Source organism: Copadichromis virginalis, linkage group LG19 (assembly GCF_057382275.1).
Source record: "Copadichromis virginalis isolate Kocher_CV1m ecotype Utaka linkage group LG19, C_Virginalis_male_GT1.1, whole genome shotgun sequence".
NCBI lineage: Eukaryota > Metazoa > Chordata > Actinopteri > Cichliformes > Cichlidae > Copadichromis > Copadichromis virginalis.
Genome location: NC_140636.1, coordinates 29,980,095 through 29,996,337, shown reverse-complemented (window position 1 = coordinate 29,996,337; position 16,243 = coordinate 29,980,095). Strand labels below are relative to the sequence as shown.

The following is a 16,243-nucleotide window of genomic DNA, read 5'->3' as shown; positions in this document are numbered from 1 at the left end:
CATCTTGCTGCTTGTTGACTCAGCTCCACTAGCACTGCTATCAATTTACTACCCCTGTCAGGACAAGGGGGGCCTGGGCTTACCGTAAAATACCCCCTCTTCTGGTTGACATGGATGACTGAAAATTGGGGGACTGGGGAGACAAAGTAAAGTTGATTTATTGCAAAACACAGGGCTTTAGTTTCCCACTGGAATAGGCATATGAGGTGTATTGAATAGGACTGGAGCTCCATTGAAACTAATTTGCCTCAAGAACCTGCATTGAAGAGCAGCTTTGATGTAAAAAAAATAAAAATAAATAATAGCTCTGACGTTAAGTGACAGCTGCTGCTTTGGAAAAATACATCATCTGTGACTTACTGACTGAGCACTGTCAGTCCAGGGCCATTCCATGCAGGTTCTCCGTGGTCTGGCTTCTGGGCAGGCAACAATGTTTACTCCACCCTCAAACAGATGCCAATGCCAGTGTACCTGTTATTACAGTTGGTATGGTAACAAAAGGTTTTGCAGAGTGGGAACAGGTAGACAGACTTGTTTGTGATTCATATCGATGTTAATTGCGTGTCATAGTGTCATCTGAGTCGTACGAGTGATACTATCCATGTAACTAATAGGTTATAAGTCCACCCAAAGTTTCCCAACCAAGCAGAACCGCTCCTCATCCTGGAGCCGTAAATAACAACATGTAGTGTTTTAAAGGACTGTGTGGGTATGTGCTGCAAACTGGTGAACATTAGTCAGAAAGAGGTATTTATAGTTTCTGCAATTAAACGATCCAGCTGACAAGATTTACTTCAGCTGATTGCTGCTGTAGCAGTAACAGAAACAAGGTAGCTTGCTCTTTAGATAGCATGCAAACCCTGCAGCCAGGGCTGTCATGTGATGCCTGACATGCTTGTTTAAGATCTCTTGTTCAGAACACGAGCTGTTCTGTAGTTTCCGTTAACAGACAGTTTGCAGAGAACCAGCACCCTCTCTCTACATTGTAAGGAGTATAAAGCTTTATAAACTTCGTGTTGATCATAAAAGTCACGTGGATGCTCCTTGGAGTTCCATGCGAGCTTAGTTATTCCTAAAGAAGTGTTCACAAACCGATCTCTGAAGAAACTTGTAGTTGCATTTCTAACTTGCAGCAATGTGCTTTGACTAAAATTAATGACATCGTTTTTCCTTGCAGATTTTTCACCCCCAACACACCATTGCAGCGTGACCCACTGAACTTTGACCTGCTGATTGCTTGCTCCCTTTTGTGAGCGGTTTCCAAAGCAACAAGCTTGTGAAGAATGATGGGTGCCTTTGTGCACCTGTCTGAATGTGTTTATAGCTGTTTCAGTTTCATTGTAACTATTGATGCAGACTTATTGTCACTCTTTAGGAAATGTCACTTTATATTAGATCAGTGCCTGCACTGTTTAAACTTTCATATGGCTTCCACAGATGTCGAAGAATTAGCGATACATCAGAATATCAAACCAAGAGTCACGTCATACAAAGCAATTCATACGCATTCCGCTTTTTCTGACATGATTAAAAAAGAGGAACTCAAATTCATGTGTAAACAATGGCTGCAGTATATTTTATTTAATAACTTCACAATATTACAAATCATTAAGTGCTGAATGACTTACAACAGTCCAAAAATTTTTGGAAAAAAATAGGTATAAATACAAAACAAGTTATGTACAAATACCAAAAACAATAATGCTCATTGAAAAAAAACACACACACACACTACAAAATCTGAATTCACAATTCTCTAATCTACATTGTAAAAAAAACTGCACGCACAAACGCACAACAACCATTTCCCAAGCTGTCAAATACGCACCACAACACTCAATTTCAAGTTTTGATAGGACAGGACAGTTAGCTTATCTCTGCAGTGTAGAGGGAAAGCCAAAAATATACCAAATTTTATATTTCTAGAACACTTCAAAAACACTTTTTAAAAACAAACAAACAGATTAAAGTCAGAGCTACTCCATCCTCAGGAGTACATCTCTGACATGTAAAAGTGTTACGCTGCAGCAGGCAGGGAAAGTATTTGTGGGCCTAAAACCTGAACAGCAAAGACAAATTTCTCATTGTTTCTGTTTCTGCTGAAGTAACAGAGTTCATTCATTTTAAAACTAGCGGAAAAAGAAATTGCTCCTCTAATTACACCTCATTTACATCAATTAACCCCCTCCTCTCCCCCATCACCCACCCCTCTTCACCCCCCTTGCAACACAGATGCTGCATTTAATTCGTTTTGGGTTATTTCCTAAGAAATACAATAGTAGCTTTACACTAATAAATTAAAACCACTCAGTTAAAGACAACTATTAAACTCAACAGAGCAACAACTGAAACAAAGCTGCCAAACCTACAAGGCGTCGCTCAAAGATTGTACATGTTCAAAGAGATAAAAAGAAAAAAAAAATAGCCACCATTTGTCATGACCTCTGACTCGACTCTGGGTCACAGCCTGCACATTCAGGCACACAAGGCTTGACACAAAGCTTAAGGCATGAAAGAAGCAACATGAGCACCTTTGAAAACCAGTTTTAATGTCTAAAATCTATGCTGAGATCTCACCTGATGTGTATTCTCGAGCTGTAGATGCATGTCGACACTGAAGTTCATTCACAGCTTAATTTGATCAGTGGTGAAAACACTGCAAACAGACCCTGTGTGTATGGCTCTTCATGGCTTTAGCTTACTTTGATCCAGTGATTGAATCCTGTAACGCTGCATGGCAGTTAAAGCTGACATTATACAATGCTGCCCCCTATGGGCCAAAGAGTGGTACAAACAATTATTTAGACTTTGGAAACAAGGGGTAAAAAAAAAAATTCCTGAGTTGGTCACACTAAACAATGACTGATAAACAAATGCATCATCAGTTCTTTCGCTGACAATACGACATAAACAATAACTCCTGCTTTCTATGAGACTTACTCGACTTACTGCCCAAATTTACTATATATACAAATATTTTCACTTTATAATTTAAACAAAGAAGTTGATTCCTCCATCGGACATTAAAACAGATGGCTTCATAGTGTAATAGTTTGTCCCAAGAAGGCATTCGATTAAATATTACCCTTCTTCTCCCTGAATTTTCTCCGCCCCATCCCTTCATCTAAGCCTCAGCTTTTCAACAAATCTCCGAGATCGTAAGTGTCGAAGAAGTCTGACACTCCCTCGCTGTCCTCCAGGCTCCAGAGGTAGTCATCGTGGTCCAAAGGTGGAGAAAAACTGACAAAGGGGGTGTTGGGGTCTGACGTGAAGGAGGTGCCAGGAAGCTGGTCCTCGGTTATCTGAAGCAGGCTCGGGGGCAAACCCAGCAGACCCTCTACGTCAAGCAGAGAGGACGTGGAGGTCACAGCTGAGGAGGCGGCTGGAGCTGCTGCGGAAATGTTGGCTGTGTTGAAGAAAGCGTTGGAAATTAATTTTGTGCTAAGGGCACTGCATTAAAAAAACATTTAGAGAGGTGGTGTACTTCTACACTTTTCTTTTTAGCTTCCTAAATTGGAATAGTTTTTACATCTTTTATCCTCATACAAGTTCTATTTTTATTCTACTCTTGTGCACATACTCCCTGAGTTTTTTGTTGTTTTTTATGCTTTCAGCTGAGGGGTTAAATAATGAAAAAGTTAAAGGAACAGTTCAAGATTTTTTTGCAGAATGCAAAACAAATACAACAACCAAACAAGCAAAACTAAAGCAGATTAAATAACATGCCATTTGTTTAATTTGTCACCGATTTATCATGGCATCGCATGAAACCGCCAAAAAGAAGTGTGATCTTTCTGCTTTAATGGTGCTATTTGACCTTTGGACTGGCTCCAGCTGAAGAGGTGCAATTCATTTTTAATGTTCTGGAAGCCTTGGGATAAAATCACTTTGTAAAACTTGTAAAACTAAATTAATGCTAGTTGCAAAACTAGATGCAGTCTATGACTAGTGCACGGGTACGATCAAAGTAAGGGTAGCTCAAATAAAGGTGGTATTCTGTTCAAAACTCAAAGCTTACAGTCAACAGGTTCCTCTTTGACGCTGTAACTCGGTGGTCCTATTGGGGTTGCAGCGGGAGGGTCTTGCGTTTGAGGGAATTCCTTTTTGGGAGTGACAACACTCTTAACAGGACTAGCTTCTTCAAGACCCTCATCAGGACATAGGTAGACTTCTATGGGACCATTTCTACTCTTTAAATAGATCTGCAAAGACCCCTGCTGTAAGGAAACAAGAGAAGAAGCAATTAATTATCAAAACAATCTGACATCAGGACAAATGCACAATTTAAAGGAAGGAGGGGTTAAGGGGACAAACTGAAACATAAACCAAATCTCACCCCTGCTGTGTCTGGCACCTCAAGCTTGGTCTCTGCAGGGGCTTTAACAGCAATGACTGTCTGGTCTTGAAGGCTGCCGATGGAGCGGATGTCTTGATACGTCACATAGCCCAATGTGGATCATGAGGTTAAGGGTAACAACAGTGGAATTTAAATACACGTGCGTGTGTGCTTGTCTTTTTTTCTCTTTTATTATTTTTTGGCTATATCTGGCAAGATATTAGTAGGAATCTGATAGTAAAGTAGGGAAAGACGAACGCCCCTGCTGCCTTTTAGCATATGCGTTACCTACTCAACCAAGCAAGCTACAGCGGAACATGCCAACAAGCGGAAACGGAGATCATGAAAGAATGACGTGGATAACCACGGTGCTCTATGTAAAGGATATCTCTGACTCTCTTTATATTCAGTGAGTTGTTTGAGCTGTGTGGTGCTGGACTGAATCTGTTCATCCAGAGATCTCTCTGCTCTCTCTAGGTCTCCAAGCTCTTTCCTCAGGGCACGGGCCTTCTCCCCTCCACCCGCTCCACCTTCAAACACGTCTCCAACCCTGGAGAAACACACACATACACACAATAAACACGTCTATGAATAATAAAAGTCTGTAACAGTCAAAACAACTCCACACGTTTAGGTAGTGTCTACAACTGGCACTGCAATGTCTGCTGACTGCCACTAGGGGGCAGACAAGCGAGTACCAGTATGAAGTTTTTCTTCCTTTTAATACTTCATGAAGAATAAAAGCAATGGAGACATTTTTAGAATGCAATCAAAGCCCAGTATAAATAGACTCAAAAACAATCGGTAGGTTTTTTGCAAATGTCTATACATCTATCTTTTTTACTAATTAGTCCAGAAAGTGTGCAGCATAAAAACACTACTTTGTAAAATCATTATAAAAATCTAGAGTAAATATGTTATAAAAGCAAACTTTTATAAGATATTAATATCTTGTCTCAGCTGTTTGACACGAGCAAAAAGAACCAAGCTGCATTGCACTATGTTACACAGCTTTGTTAATAAGGCCAAATTGCTGCTGTCAACAGTCCTGCCCATGCTTTGCCCAACATTATTGTGAAAGTCTGTAAGGAACCCTAAATGCCAAGGCTTCACTTAACAGTTACGCAGTCCCTGGTTTGCTTCTGTGAGCTACACGCAGTTGATAAACCTCCCACTATTCCTGCTACTTAACCTTCTTCTGCATTTCTACTTACAGCCACTGGATGTTGTTTTTTGACTTCTTCCTGATAAGCTGGACTCCCTCTAGAACATTGGTGATGTCATAAATGCGTCTTTTCTGGACCTCCAGGACCTCAGTGGCCCAGTTCAGATCAAGGACTCCATCAGGAGACTCAGCAATGAGACCCACAAATTTCTTGGTCAGCAGGCCCAATGACGTGTCGTACCGCGTCCGCTCACCCGGAGATTTTGGAGCTGCGAGGAAACACACAGAAAAGTAGCGCATAAGACTAGAAATGTGCTTGAGTTACACAACTCTGATTTTTACTAATTCATTCAAGTGTTTTATTTGGCTGATGAGCTGGCGGAGAGATCACTGATTCAAATATTTACTGTATTAGTCATACAAGCTGTTGACAACAGTGAAACATGAAAACAGTTATTGGAATGTGTCAACTAGATTTATTTCTGCCTTTATGTTTTACTTTCTATGTTTGATATCATGTTCGAAATTACAAATAATCCTCCAAGCAGAAATATTTCTTCCTCGCACGGAAAATATGAAAATAAGAGCTATGGGTACGGTATTGTAAACCAGAAACAGCATCTGTCTCCGATGACTGTGTCTTCATATTGCTTTAATCTGCTACAGGTTTAATAATCAGTCTTGATTAGTTGGACGTCTCTGCTCCTCTGCATCAAAGAGCAAGTTTAGGTGGTTTAGGCAGCTCCAGCTGGTGGGAATCTTTGTGTAAGACTCGGGGCACATCGGAGATTATGGCCCTCTGTTGTCTTGGGAACACTAAAGTATTCTCCCAGAATACTGTGAAAGAGGTCCTGGCATCTCTGCTTACTGTGCTCTCCCCGTGACTCAATGACATATAACCACACTGGTGATAGAAAATGGATCAATAGGTCTGATAATCTTAGTAATAACATATTCTCAGGGCTCCTTAATTCCAGAGAATTGTCCATCAAACAATCATAAGACATTGCAATTTCATAACTGAGAGACACGGCAGACCGCACATTCCTCCCTGATCCGTCATTCCCGCTGAGCTGTGAGATTTGAGATGTCGTTGGGAAGGAGGCGCTAGCTTGTGTATTCTAGGAAAAGAATGTCAACAAGCCAGTTTATGATACTGGCTCTCTACTCCTGGCTACACCATTGCTTTTTTTTTTTTAATCTGTTATGTGTAAAGCTGTACGCAACTGAGCTGCTGGTACCGCACTCTGTGCTCATATGGGTGAACTTCGCAGAAAGTGAGGAAACTATTGCGGAATACTTCAGCAGTAGTCTTCCTGCCATGTCAGTTTGACCCATAGCAAACAGGTCTGTTCGTGTCTGCTCACAACCCAAAGGTTCAGGACGCAATCAGGCTGAGGTCGTGTCATGCAAACCTGGCATTACCCACCCTGCCTGGGTTCAGATTAATGCTAAAGAGTACCGTACAATCAACTTCTTTTCATTGTTTGCTCTTATTCTTTTCTTTTAATGTTGAACTGCTTCTTCCCTTTGCATAGTACAAAAAATATTTTCCACCCACTGATGTGTACCACACCACACCAACTTTATTCATAGAGCACTTTCAACACCGTCACAGCAGACACGAAGGGCTGTACACAAACACAACAAGAGATGTACAGTCTACTCACTCCTTGGGCTTGGTATCCGTGCTGCAATGCTGCATTTTCCTTTTGGCGTACGAAACTCTGGCAGATACAGAGGGTCTTCTAAATCCAGCTTCCTCTTGGCCTAAAGGGAAGACATTTATCAAAGATTAACAAAAAGATGCAAATGTTACAAAGCAGGTGTGACTTACAGCTCTACTACTTCCTCTGTATTAACTGCTGTTTCACTACATAAGAAAATATAAAGGGTGTATAAGACTGAAATCCTTCCAATCTCAGTGTAGGCTGAACAAAAGCACATTATGGAAGTGTTTAACTCATCCTACTGACTTTAAATAATGGCTAGTTAAAAAGCTGAAAGAATCAAATAGTTTGTAGGGCAAGTCCAGACCTTTTGTAGAACAGTAGCATGAATGCTAGACGGCTAAATAGGGGCTTGTTTAAAAGTACCATGTCGTAAATGTGCCAACAACCCTCAAGTGCAGGAACAAAGCACCCCCCACACGCACACTTTCCCAAGCACTTCAACAGGGGCTGATTTTGTTTGTCTGCAGTCAACAGAAGCGGGAGGTCTATAGGCCCGACTCGTTGCCTGACATACGTCAGGAAGTCCCTGGAATCACTCAATGACCTCTCCTCCCCCCTCTCAACCCTCTTCCTTCTGTGCTTAGCACACAGGCTCCTCACAGAGACACACGCGCGCACACAAGCAGAACATTATCTGACCATAACAGCGATGCATCATACAATCAAAAGCACATGAACAACCTTTGTAACCCAATATAAAATCTTTAAATGACCATTGCTTTTTTTTCCCGCCATCCACTGGCCTACTTAGCTGAAGTGAAAGCGCTACTCTCTTAAGGATTAGGAAATTACCACCACACCCCACGTGCAGATATGCTGTCATCATCAAAAGTTCACGGTGGACGAGAACGTTTGCTGTCAGTTGGAAATCCAACAACTGCCCACACAAAAACACAATGACTGAGCTAGTGAGGCAATTTCACCTCCGCACACTCTGGCTGCTGGGTAATTTGTAGTGCATGGCTAGATCTCACAAACTCCTTTCACCGTGTCTCCTCACGAATAATCCCTTTTGCCACGACAGCGTACATGCGGCCAGTGAACTGTTTTAGTTAACAGGTTTAGGGAAATTGCTTTTTCAGAGATGGGAAAAGCAGGGAGTTCACGTTACCGCGTGTGGATGTGCCTACGCATGTGCGAGTAAAGGGATAATGAAGGCTGCCATTGTCCCCCAGTGTTCTCCCTAACACGTCCACCTGTTGTCTCGTGACATCTGGAGCAGCCCCGTGCTGTTGGCAGGCTAGATTTTAATCCCTAAAACACACAGTCAGGCATACAGAGACACCCGCAACAGGACGGTGAACAGCTACCGAAGAACAAAATGCTCACTGTGGCCTCTAAAACGACCTCTTGCACGATTCAAACTTTGAGTTTTCATTGGCCGATGGTCGTGAAAGTCGCTATCAAACACTTGGAGTCGCAGAAAGGAAGCAGATGATACCAGTTGGACTGCCTACAGCCGTGACAGCTGTGGTTTAACCAGAGAAAAACTGCCACAGCTTTCCATTGACTCAGTGTCCCAGCACAAAGAAAAAAACGTCGCATTTTTTGACCAAATAAGGCTGAAGACTTGTCATTTCTATGACTTAAAACGAGCAGGTCAACGTGTGTCAAGTCAAACTTTTTAATGCACGTGTACAATTTGAGTCATAGCCTGATGCATGATGACTTGTAAGAATGGAACCAGCGGTTTCCCCCTGCAGCTGTACATCAGAGTGAGGGCTTGGATGCTCCTTCATTTGCATGAGTGCTTTCTCTGGTGATTCAACCATATTACGCAAACCCAAAGTCATTTAGAGGAAAGACCTTTTATTTTTTAAATTCCTCACTTAACAGACTAACAGACCACTGAAAGAAGAAGTGCAGCTATTGAGAAATGGTTACATTTTACAGAAAGTGCACAGGTATGCCGCCTAGCACACATCACTTTTAAGGTGTTAGAACACAACATTGTGAAAATCTGAATCCAAAAGCTTTCACACCCTAAAACTAGCTCTCGCATACGTATGGTGCAGCTATAAGAGACGATGGGAGAGGCCCAAGTCAGCTGGCCTCCTTATTAGCACGTTATCTCAAAGACTGGCAGTATCACGCCACTCACGTTTGCTATAACCTCACCCTGCCTGATTGCCCAGTTACGCCCATCTACTGCACGCGGCCCCTTCTGTTTGCTGTATATTATTTGGCCGGTTCCCGCCGTCTCTGCTGCTGTGCTGTAAACTCCACGCATGTAATCATAATCACGTGAAGGGCTTCTGCAGTCGGGCCTCTCCTCAAACAAACAGATCTTGCTAGTCAGGCTGCACCAGACTTAGATTCCATCCAGGCAAAGGGCAAGTTTCAGTATGCCTACAAGTACCTACCGCTCTGTACCGAGCCCCTTCACTACCACACCCTTGGACATAAAGGAAAAACAAAAGTTGCCCTACAACAGCCTCTTAAGCGGTTAAACAGAGGTGTGGATCCGTCCCCACTGTGGCTTGCCTGCCTGATGAGGGTAAGCTGCTTTGAAATGCAAAACTCCCCCTATAGAGAGCATTGCCCTGTAGGGCTGGTATTTGCCTGAAGCTGGGGTTAAATGGAAAACACACCAACAAAACAGATAATAGAGAGAATGCATACAGTTGGTACTGTGTCCAATATCCCACCAAAGCATTAGCCTGAATGGGTTGTTAACCCTAGGGGCTAAAAAAAGGTCAAACCAGAGCTGAAGGTCGGTTGCAGGAGACGTGTGTGTTCCTAAAAATTACCAAAGGAGAAAGACTAAGGCATTAGCTGACATCCGTAATCACTCAGTTGTGGTGAAACTCCGAGTACGTCACATAAACAGGGAATAAATGGGACATTGTTCCTGGTGAATATTATGGAGATGCATCCTGTTGCCATACCGCTGTTTGACTGTACTGAACTTTGCCTAAACTGACAAATTCATTCATCTGCAGTCCAATAAGAGAAAAGGGCTTCCCTGGACTTTGGCTGTAGGTCTGAATACTGTAACACATTTACATCCCTATCGAGCTGAAAGGAAGCAGAGACAACAGTTTATCAACAGTTTACACACCCTGGTTAAAATTCACATGCCAATAGCTGATACGTTGCCTTTTTCTAGAGTTGGTAAGATTAATAAGTAAAGACTGGATCTCTGCAGCTGAAGTTTACTAAAATCAGTCAAATATTAACCTTTTTTTTTTTTTTTTTTGTAGGTAGGTGCCTACAAACGTGTGGGACTTTGTATGTGCTTAGATTGTTTGTACTTAAAATAAATAAATGCTAAGCTTTAAAATCTGGTTTCCCAGTCAAAGTTTAAAAAAGGAAAGATTAAAGAAAAAAGCTGTGGTTATAATGTTGTATAGGTTAAAGGAAGTGAGCCGTAAGTACATGAAAAGGCCATACTTCCTGTAAACAGAGAAGTCATGACTGAACATGCACTGAAACAGCTGTGTCAGCAACACATTATTATCTTCAGCTTCTTTACTGTCGTCAATAAAACTTCATAATATCATCACATCAAATGTATCCTGCAAGATAGCTACCACCAGCCATCGCAACACATACAAGAGCAACTCAAATGTCGTGACTTTTAGTCATTCAAACCCAAACATAATGATAATGACATCCTTGTGTCAAAATCATAAATATATATTAGTGCAACAAAACTAACGTATAATAGAAGGAATACGCTCAAACATCATTAAAGCCCACTGTACCACTTATTTCTAGACACGGGAATCAAATCACTTAAAATGATAAGTTTAAAAACAGAAACTTTAAGGTGGGTTCACTCCCTTTGATTAAGTTTACCCAAATTACTGAAGTGATCCAGAGGAAGTTTCTTAATCAGAGAGCTTTTTGAAACCTCATCCGTATTTTCAACCGTGCCGTCACTTCTGTCAACCCGAACTAGGCTCCTGTTTTTCTGGTAAATTGAAACGTGCACCTGTGACAATGTGCAACAACTGAAAATATTCAAATCCCTTGAAAACAGAAGTTACCGTGGTCACAGTGTGCATGCACAAAAACACAGGCGACATGACTGCGTACACGGGGGTCGTGTCATAAAGCCTACTGAACCACATCAAATCCAGTATGGACCACTTATATGGCCAAACTTTAAGGTTGGATTTCAAGGGGAAAACCAGGTTATCAAGCGTGAATGCACGTAATATTTCTAGAAACCAACAATGCATACACACTTTGACAGCAGTTAGGTTCACATTGGCACACGATATGCCAGGTGGTACCCTATTTCTCACTTTACTTATATCCATCTAATCCTCTTGAAGGGCCTATTAGGGCTGGGGATTTGACATGAGATTTGAAAACCCTGTACGCACTCTAACCCCTTTAGCGTTACTGCAATTCATTAAATCTAAAAAAAGACTCCGGGGCTGACGAGTCAGCTGGAATAAAGACACCAAATACAACAAACAACAACAGGTGTGGAGCACTAAAAAGCTGCTGAGTGTCATCCAATCTTCTCAGATCAGGATTTTCAAATAATCTTCAGCATTCGAGTTTAAAATGAACGACATTACTTAACATCATTAAAGCCAACTGTGTATGTGTTTTACAAAACAGGTTAATCCTTTACTTATTGGTGATGCTTTAGGGCTTCCGATAGTAATACTTTCACACTCCAGAAAATACACTTGTTAACTGGTTATGACCTCTGACCTATGCTTCCTTCCCACAGTCCAACACAGACCCTGTTTTGACATAATGGGAAGTGAGGGTGGAGCATCTGTTGTGTGTGTTATCTCCCATTACAAGTGTTGGGAAGCTATGGATTTGCCTTAAGTGTCTTTCCTGCAGCTTGGTCGAGCCCCTGCATTGTTTGCTTGTATTAAAAAAAAAAAACTAGCTCTGCTGCACCAAGGAGGGGGGACACTCGTTATTTGGGCACAAGAGAGTGGGGCCTCTCTCTAAGCACCCCTACTGGCTCATCAAAACCATCAAACACAGAACAAGGCGTCTGGCCTTGTCTTAGCTACAGCTGGACTGCGGGAGAAGATGTCACACAGCCTGGCATGGATAAGGAAAAAAAAGAAAGAAAGAGAGAAGACACCAGTCATGCACATCAGCAGGAGCAGCCACAGTGGCCCCTCTGTGGCTTATCACGTCAAAACATATCTGAATGCACCCTTCTCAAACATGCATAGCAATGAAAAAAGTTAAATATTCCTCCCCCGGACATATGCATATCATTCGCTGGATATTAAACAGTAAGGAAACACGACCCCAGGCTTGTATTTGTGTGATTATTTACCGGCAGTCGCCCGGAGGATGATCTGATGGGTTTAACCTCGGGTCCATGGGGGGTTGAATACAGGCTGTTGGCTCTTTGTTCGGCCACGCTGGTGTTGCAGATCTGGGTGAAATATCCGGCCGGTACCGTGTTCATCTGCGGACTGGACAGTCCGGTGAGGAAGAAGTCGGTCTTCACTCCACCGGTGGACAAAAGCTTCATCTTCTGCTGAGAGCAAGGCAGCCCCACTGCCTGCCGAGCCGATGCCGGCGAGACGCCTTTAGGCATCCGCATCATTTTCCTGAGTAGACTAAATTTAACCGGACCGGTGAGGCGAAGGCAGAAGTGTGCCTGTACTTGAGCACACTGAATCGCTCAGCAAGCTTCACTTACTGCGGGACCTCTATGAATATATTAACTGCCAATACTGTAACACACAGAAACAAAACAAAAGCAACTTTCACAGCGTAAACTGCCGAATTAGCTGCAAGCCGCATGAATTACACATGCAGTACAGGCTTATATGTTATAATGTGACGTTTATCCTTAGTACATTTAACAGGCTGGTCGGTGTTGTTATCCTTTGTCCTGTAACAGTGTAGAGGAAACTTGCCTTACCAGTTATAAAGAATAGCTTCCTGAATAAATAAACTATTTCAAACGTCCAGAACTTTAAAGCTTAACTCTCCAAGGCTTTCAGGTCTCACTGAGATCCGGTTCCAGCTGGAGATTAACAAATGATTGTGACTCCCTCTGGTGCTGAATCCGACCCAGTATGCCACTCCTGTCCGTCCACCTCAGAGCTCCTCTCTCCATACAAGGGGGCAAGAGATGGGGCAGAACAGTCTTTTTACCGCCAAACTTCATCCCGCGAAATTCGGATCTCCCGCGGCTGAAAGCCGCTTCTGATTGGCTCATGACACGTTCAGCTTGTCTAATTTGCATAAAACAGTTGTACGGGGATGGGAGTGATCTGCTTAAAGGGACAGGAGCACACATCAAGACATGGTGTTCTTTCATTGCCAGGCTGGATATGGAGACAATGACCAGCCCAGACTTTATAATCACACGTTAGAGGCGCATTATTGTTGTTGGAGCACTTTTTATTACCTTTTTAACTCCACTTGTAACCACTTACTTGCATTTTACAGCATCCCAGTTCAGTTCCTTGACAGTCAAAGATTACAAAAACGGTTAAACATTAACTTCATATGTTTATATGAAATTTGTAGTGTTTTAAAATGAAGTCTGATTCTGCAAACGGTGCAATCATGTACAGTATGTTCAAATAGTGCCGAATTGCTCTCTGGGTAATCAGGACATAATAAAATATGTGTATTAGAAATCAGAGGGCAAGAAAGGATTGGAAAGTTTTTTTCACAAGTTTTATTTTTTAAATATAATTAAATATACACTGTATGTTTTTTGTAAACAATAAAGACAATTTTGCTTTATTGTATTCCATGTGATCAAAGTGTATTGTTCTCTGTTACAAGGAGATTTATAGATGATAATTGGATTCACTCAGTACCACTCCTGCTTATTGGCTCAGAGGAGGTATTGAAAGAAAACACCCCCTCCCCCATTAGCAGCAACCAAACCCAAGCCATATGACTTGACCCCCTTGGCCAAGACAAAGTAGACTCTCCACCAAAGCAGCCCCATTGTCCAGCGTCAATCTGAACTGCATTTTGAATGAAATAATCAAAGTTGAAAGTGGTTTGAATGCACAACAAAAATGATTGTTTGTTGTGCATCTGTGCCTTTAAAAAACCGAGGGTGAAGAAAAAAGCTGACACAGTTGCCTCCTTATTACACTGGATTAGAGATCAGGAGATAATTCTTAATTGTCAGATGAAAGAAATTTGCTTTGTTACTGCACTGGATGCCCACAGAGTGCAACGTATATTATCCCCACCCTCATGTTTCTTCCTCTTTCACACAAAATCCTGCACAATTTGTAGGTGTTCTTGCATAACTAGCAATACTGGAAATTCAGATTCATGTTTCATCCCAACTGCATGACATGCAACATCTCACAGCATTCTAGTGATGTACATTTTGTACTTTTAACTTTGTTGTTTGTTTCTTTTGTTTTTTTAAATCACTAGTGATGTTTCTCTCTGTCACATCAAAATTTGTGATGCTTCAAAATGTGTTCAGTGTATCAAACTGTGAATTTGTTTTATGAAACTCACGTGGAGTTAAATGAGTGTCTGGACAGTTACACATTTATTGTAGCTTTGCTGCCTACACCCCCAAATGGCTGTGCTATTTATAGCCATTTGTATACAGAGTCCTCTATTTTCAGTAACGGCGCAAGTGATGACTGAAGTAGAACCAGAAAACATCACTAAATGCTGTTTTTCCTCCCTTGAGACACTCTGCTAGGCCTTTACTGCAGAAATGTCAGCTGCTGCTTGTTTATGGGTCTTTCTGCATTTGTTTTTGTACTTAGTGAACTAAGTGCATGCTAGATGGGGTTGCCAGTCAGGTGACCAACTTAGCCCTTGATATCTCATTGTCTTGAGAAAATCTTGGGTACCTTTTGCTGTATGCTTTTGGGTCATCATTCATCTGTTTTGCAGCATCTGACTGAATCTGAGCAGAGAGTATAGTAATGCACATTTCAGAATTCATGCTGCTTATATCGGCATTCATATAATCGATAAACACTAGTGATCTAGTTCCACTTAGAGCCATACACCAAGCAGGCATAACAATATGACCACTGACAGGTGAAGTCAATAACACTGGTTATCTCCTCATCATTACACCTGTTTTTGAGTGGGATATTTTAAGAAGCAAGTGAACATTTTTGTCCGCAAAGCTGACAAAAACAGAAAATATGGACAAAGATTAAAGCAAGCTTGACGAGGGCGAAATTGTGAAGGCTAGAACTCCAAAATTGCAGCTCTTGTGGGGTGTTCCTGTTCTGCAGTGATCATATTTTTTAAAAGTGGTCCAAGGAAGAAACAGTGGTAAACCAGTGACAGGGTCATGGGCAGCTAAGGCTCACCGAAGCACGTGGGGACTGAAGATCTGTGTGATCCAATCCAACAGACGAGCTACTGTAGCTCAAACTGTTGGAAAAGTTGATGCTGGTTCTGATAGAAAGGTGTCAGACAGGGGGCTCTTGCTGACCTGTGTCCACTACCGAAAGCATCAACAATGGTCAAGTGCGCATCAGAACTGGAGGAGAAAATTGCCTCATCTGATGAAGCATGTTTTCTTTTACATCACATGGATAGCCCACTACGTGGTGTCACTCACCTGGCACAACAGCGAGCACCAAGATCCACTACAGGAAGAAGCCAAGCCAGTGGAGGTAGTGTGAGGTTTTGGGGAACATTCTGCTGGGAAAACTTGGGTTCTGCCATCATGTGGATGTTATTTTGACACGTACCAAATACCTAAGCATTGTTACAGACATGTACACCCTTTGATGGAAATTATATTCTCTGATGGGTGTGGCCTCTTTCAGCAGGATAATGCGCTGTGCCACAAAGCAAAAATGGTTCCCCAGATCTCAATCCAATCAAGCATCTGTGAGATATGCTGAGCAAACAAGTCCAATCCACGGAGGCCCCACCTCACAACTTACAGGGCTTAAAGGATCTGTTGCTAACATCTTAGTGCCAGTTATCACAGCACATCTTTAGGGGTCTAGTGGAGTCCATGCCTCCATGGATCAGGGCTATTTTGGCAGCAAAAAGGATGGTCAACAGAATATCAGGCAGGCAGTCATAATGTTATGCCTAATT

The 16,243-nt window shown here is 42.1% G+C and overlaps 1 protein-coding gene across 2 annotated transcripts; it reads right to left on the bottom strand.

The window, feature by feature from the left end:
* Positions 1–2,196: 2,196 nt before the first annotated feature.
* e2f2 (E2F transcription factor 2) lies at positions 2,197–13,319 on the bottom strand. Of its 2 annotated transcripts, XM_085442001.1 has the most exons (8): positions 13,098–13,319; positions 12,501–12,906; positions 7,172–7,271; positions 5,551–5,770; positions 4,725–4,886; positions 4,337–4,451; positions 4,019–4,217; positions 2,197–3,406 (listed from the first exon to the last, which is right to left on the bottom strand). In XM_085442001.1, exons 2-8 carry the CDS (start codon positions 12,774–12,776, stop codon positions 3,132–3,134), a joined length of 1,347 nt encoding a protein of 448 aa, XP_085298127.1. In that variant the 5' UTR covers positions 12,777–12,906; positions 13,098–13,319; the 3' UTR covers positions 2,197–3,131. The 2 variants fall into 2 exon arrangements, with proteins under 2 accessions (XP_085298127.1, XP_085298128.1); XM_085442002.1 differs by having other exon boundaries at positions 4,019–4,214; positions 12,501–13,319.
* Between the last annotated feature and the right edge of the window lie 2,924 nt (positions 13,320–16,243).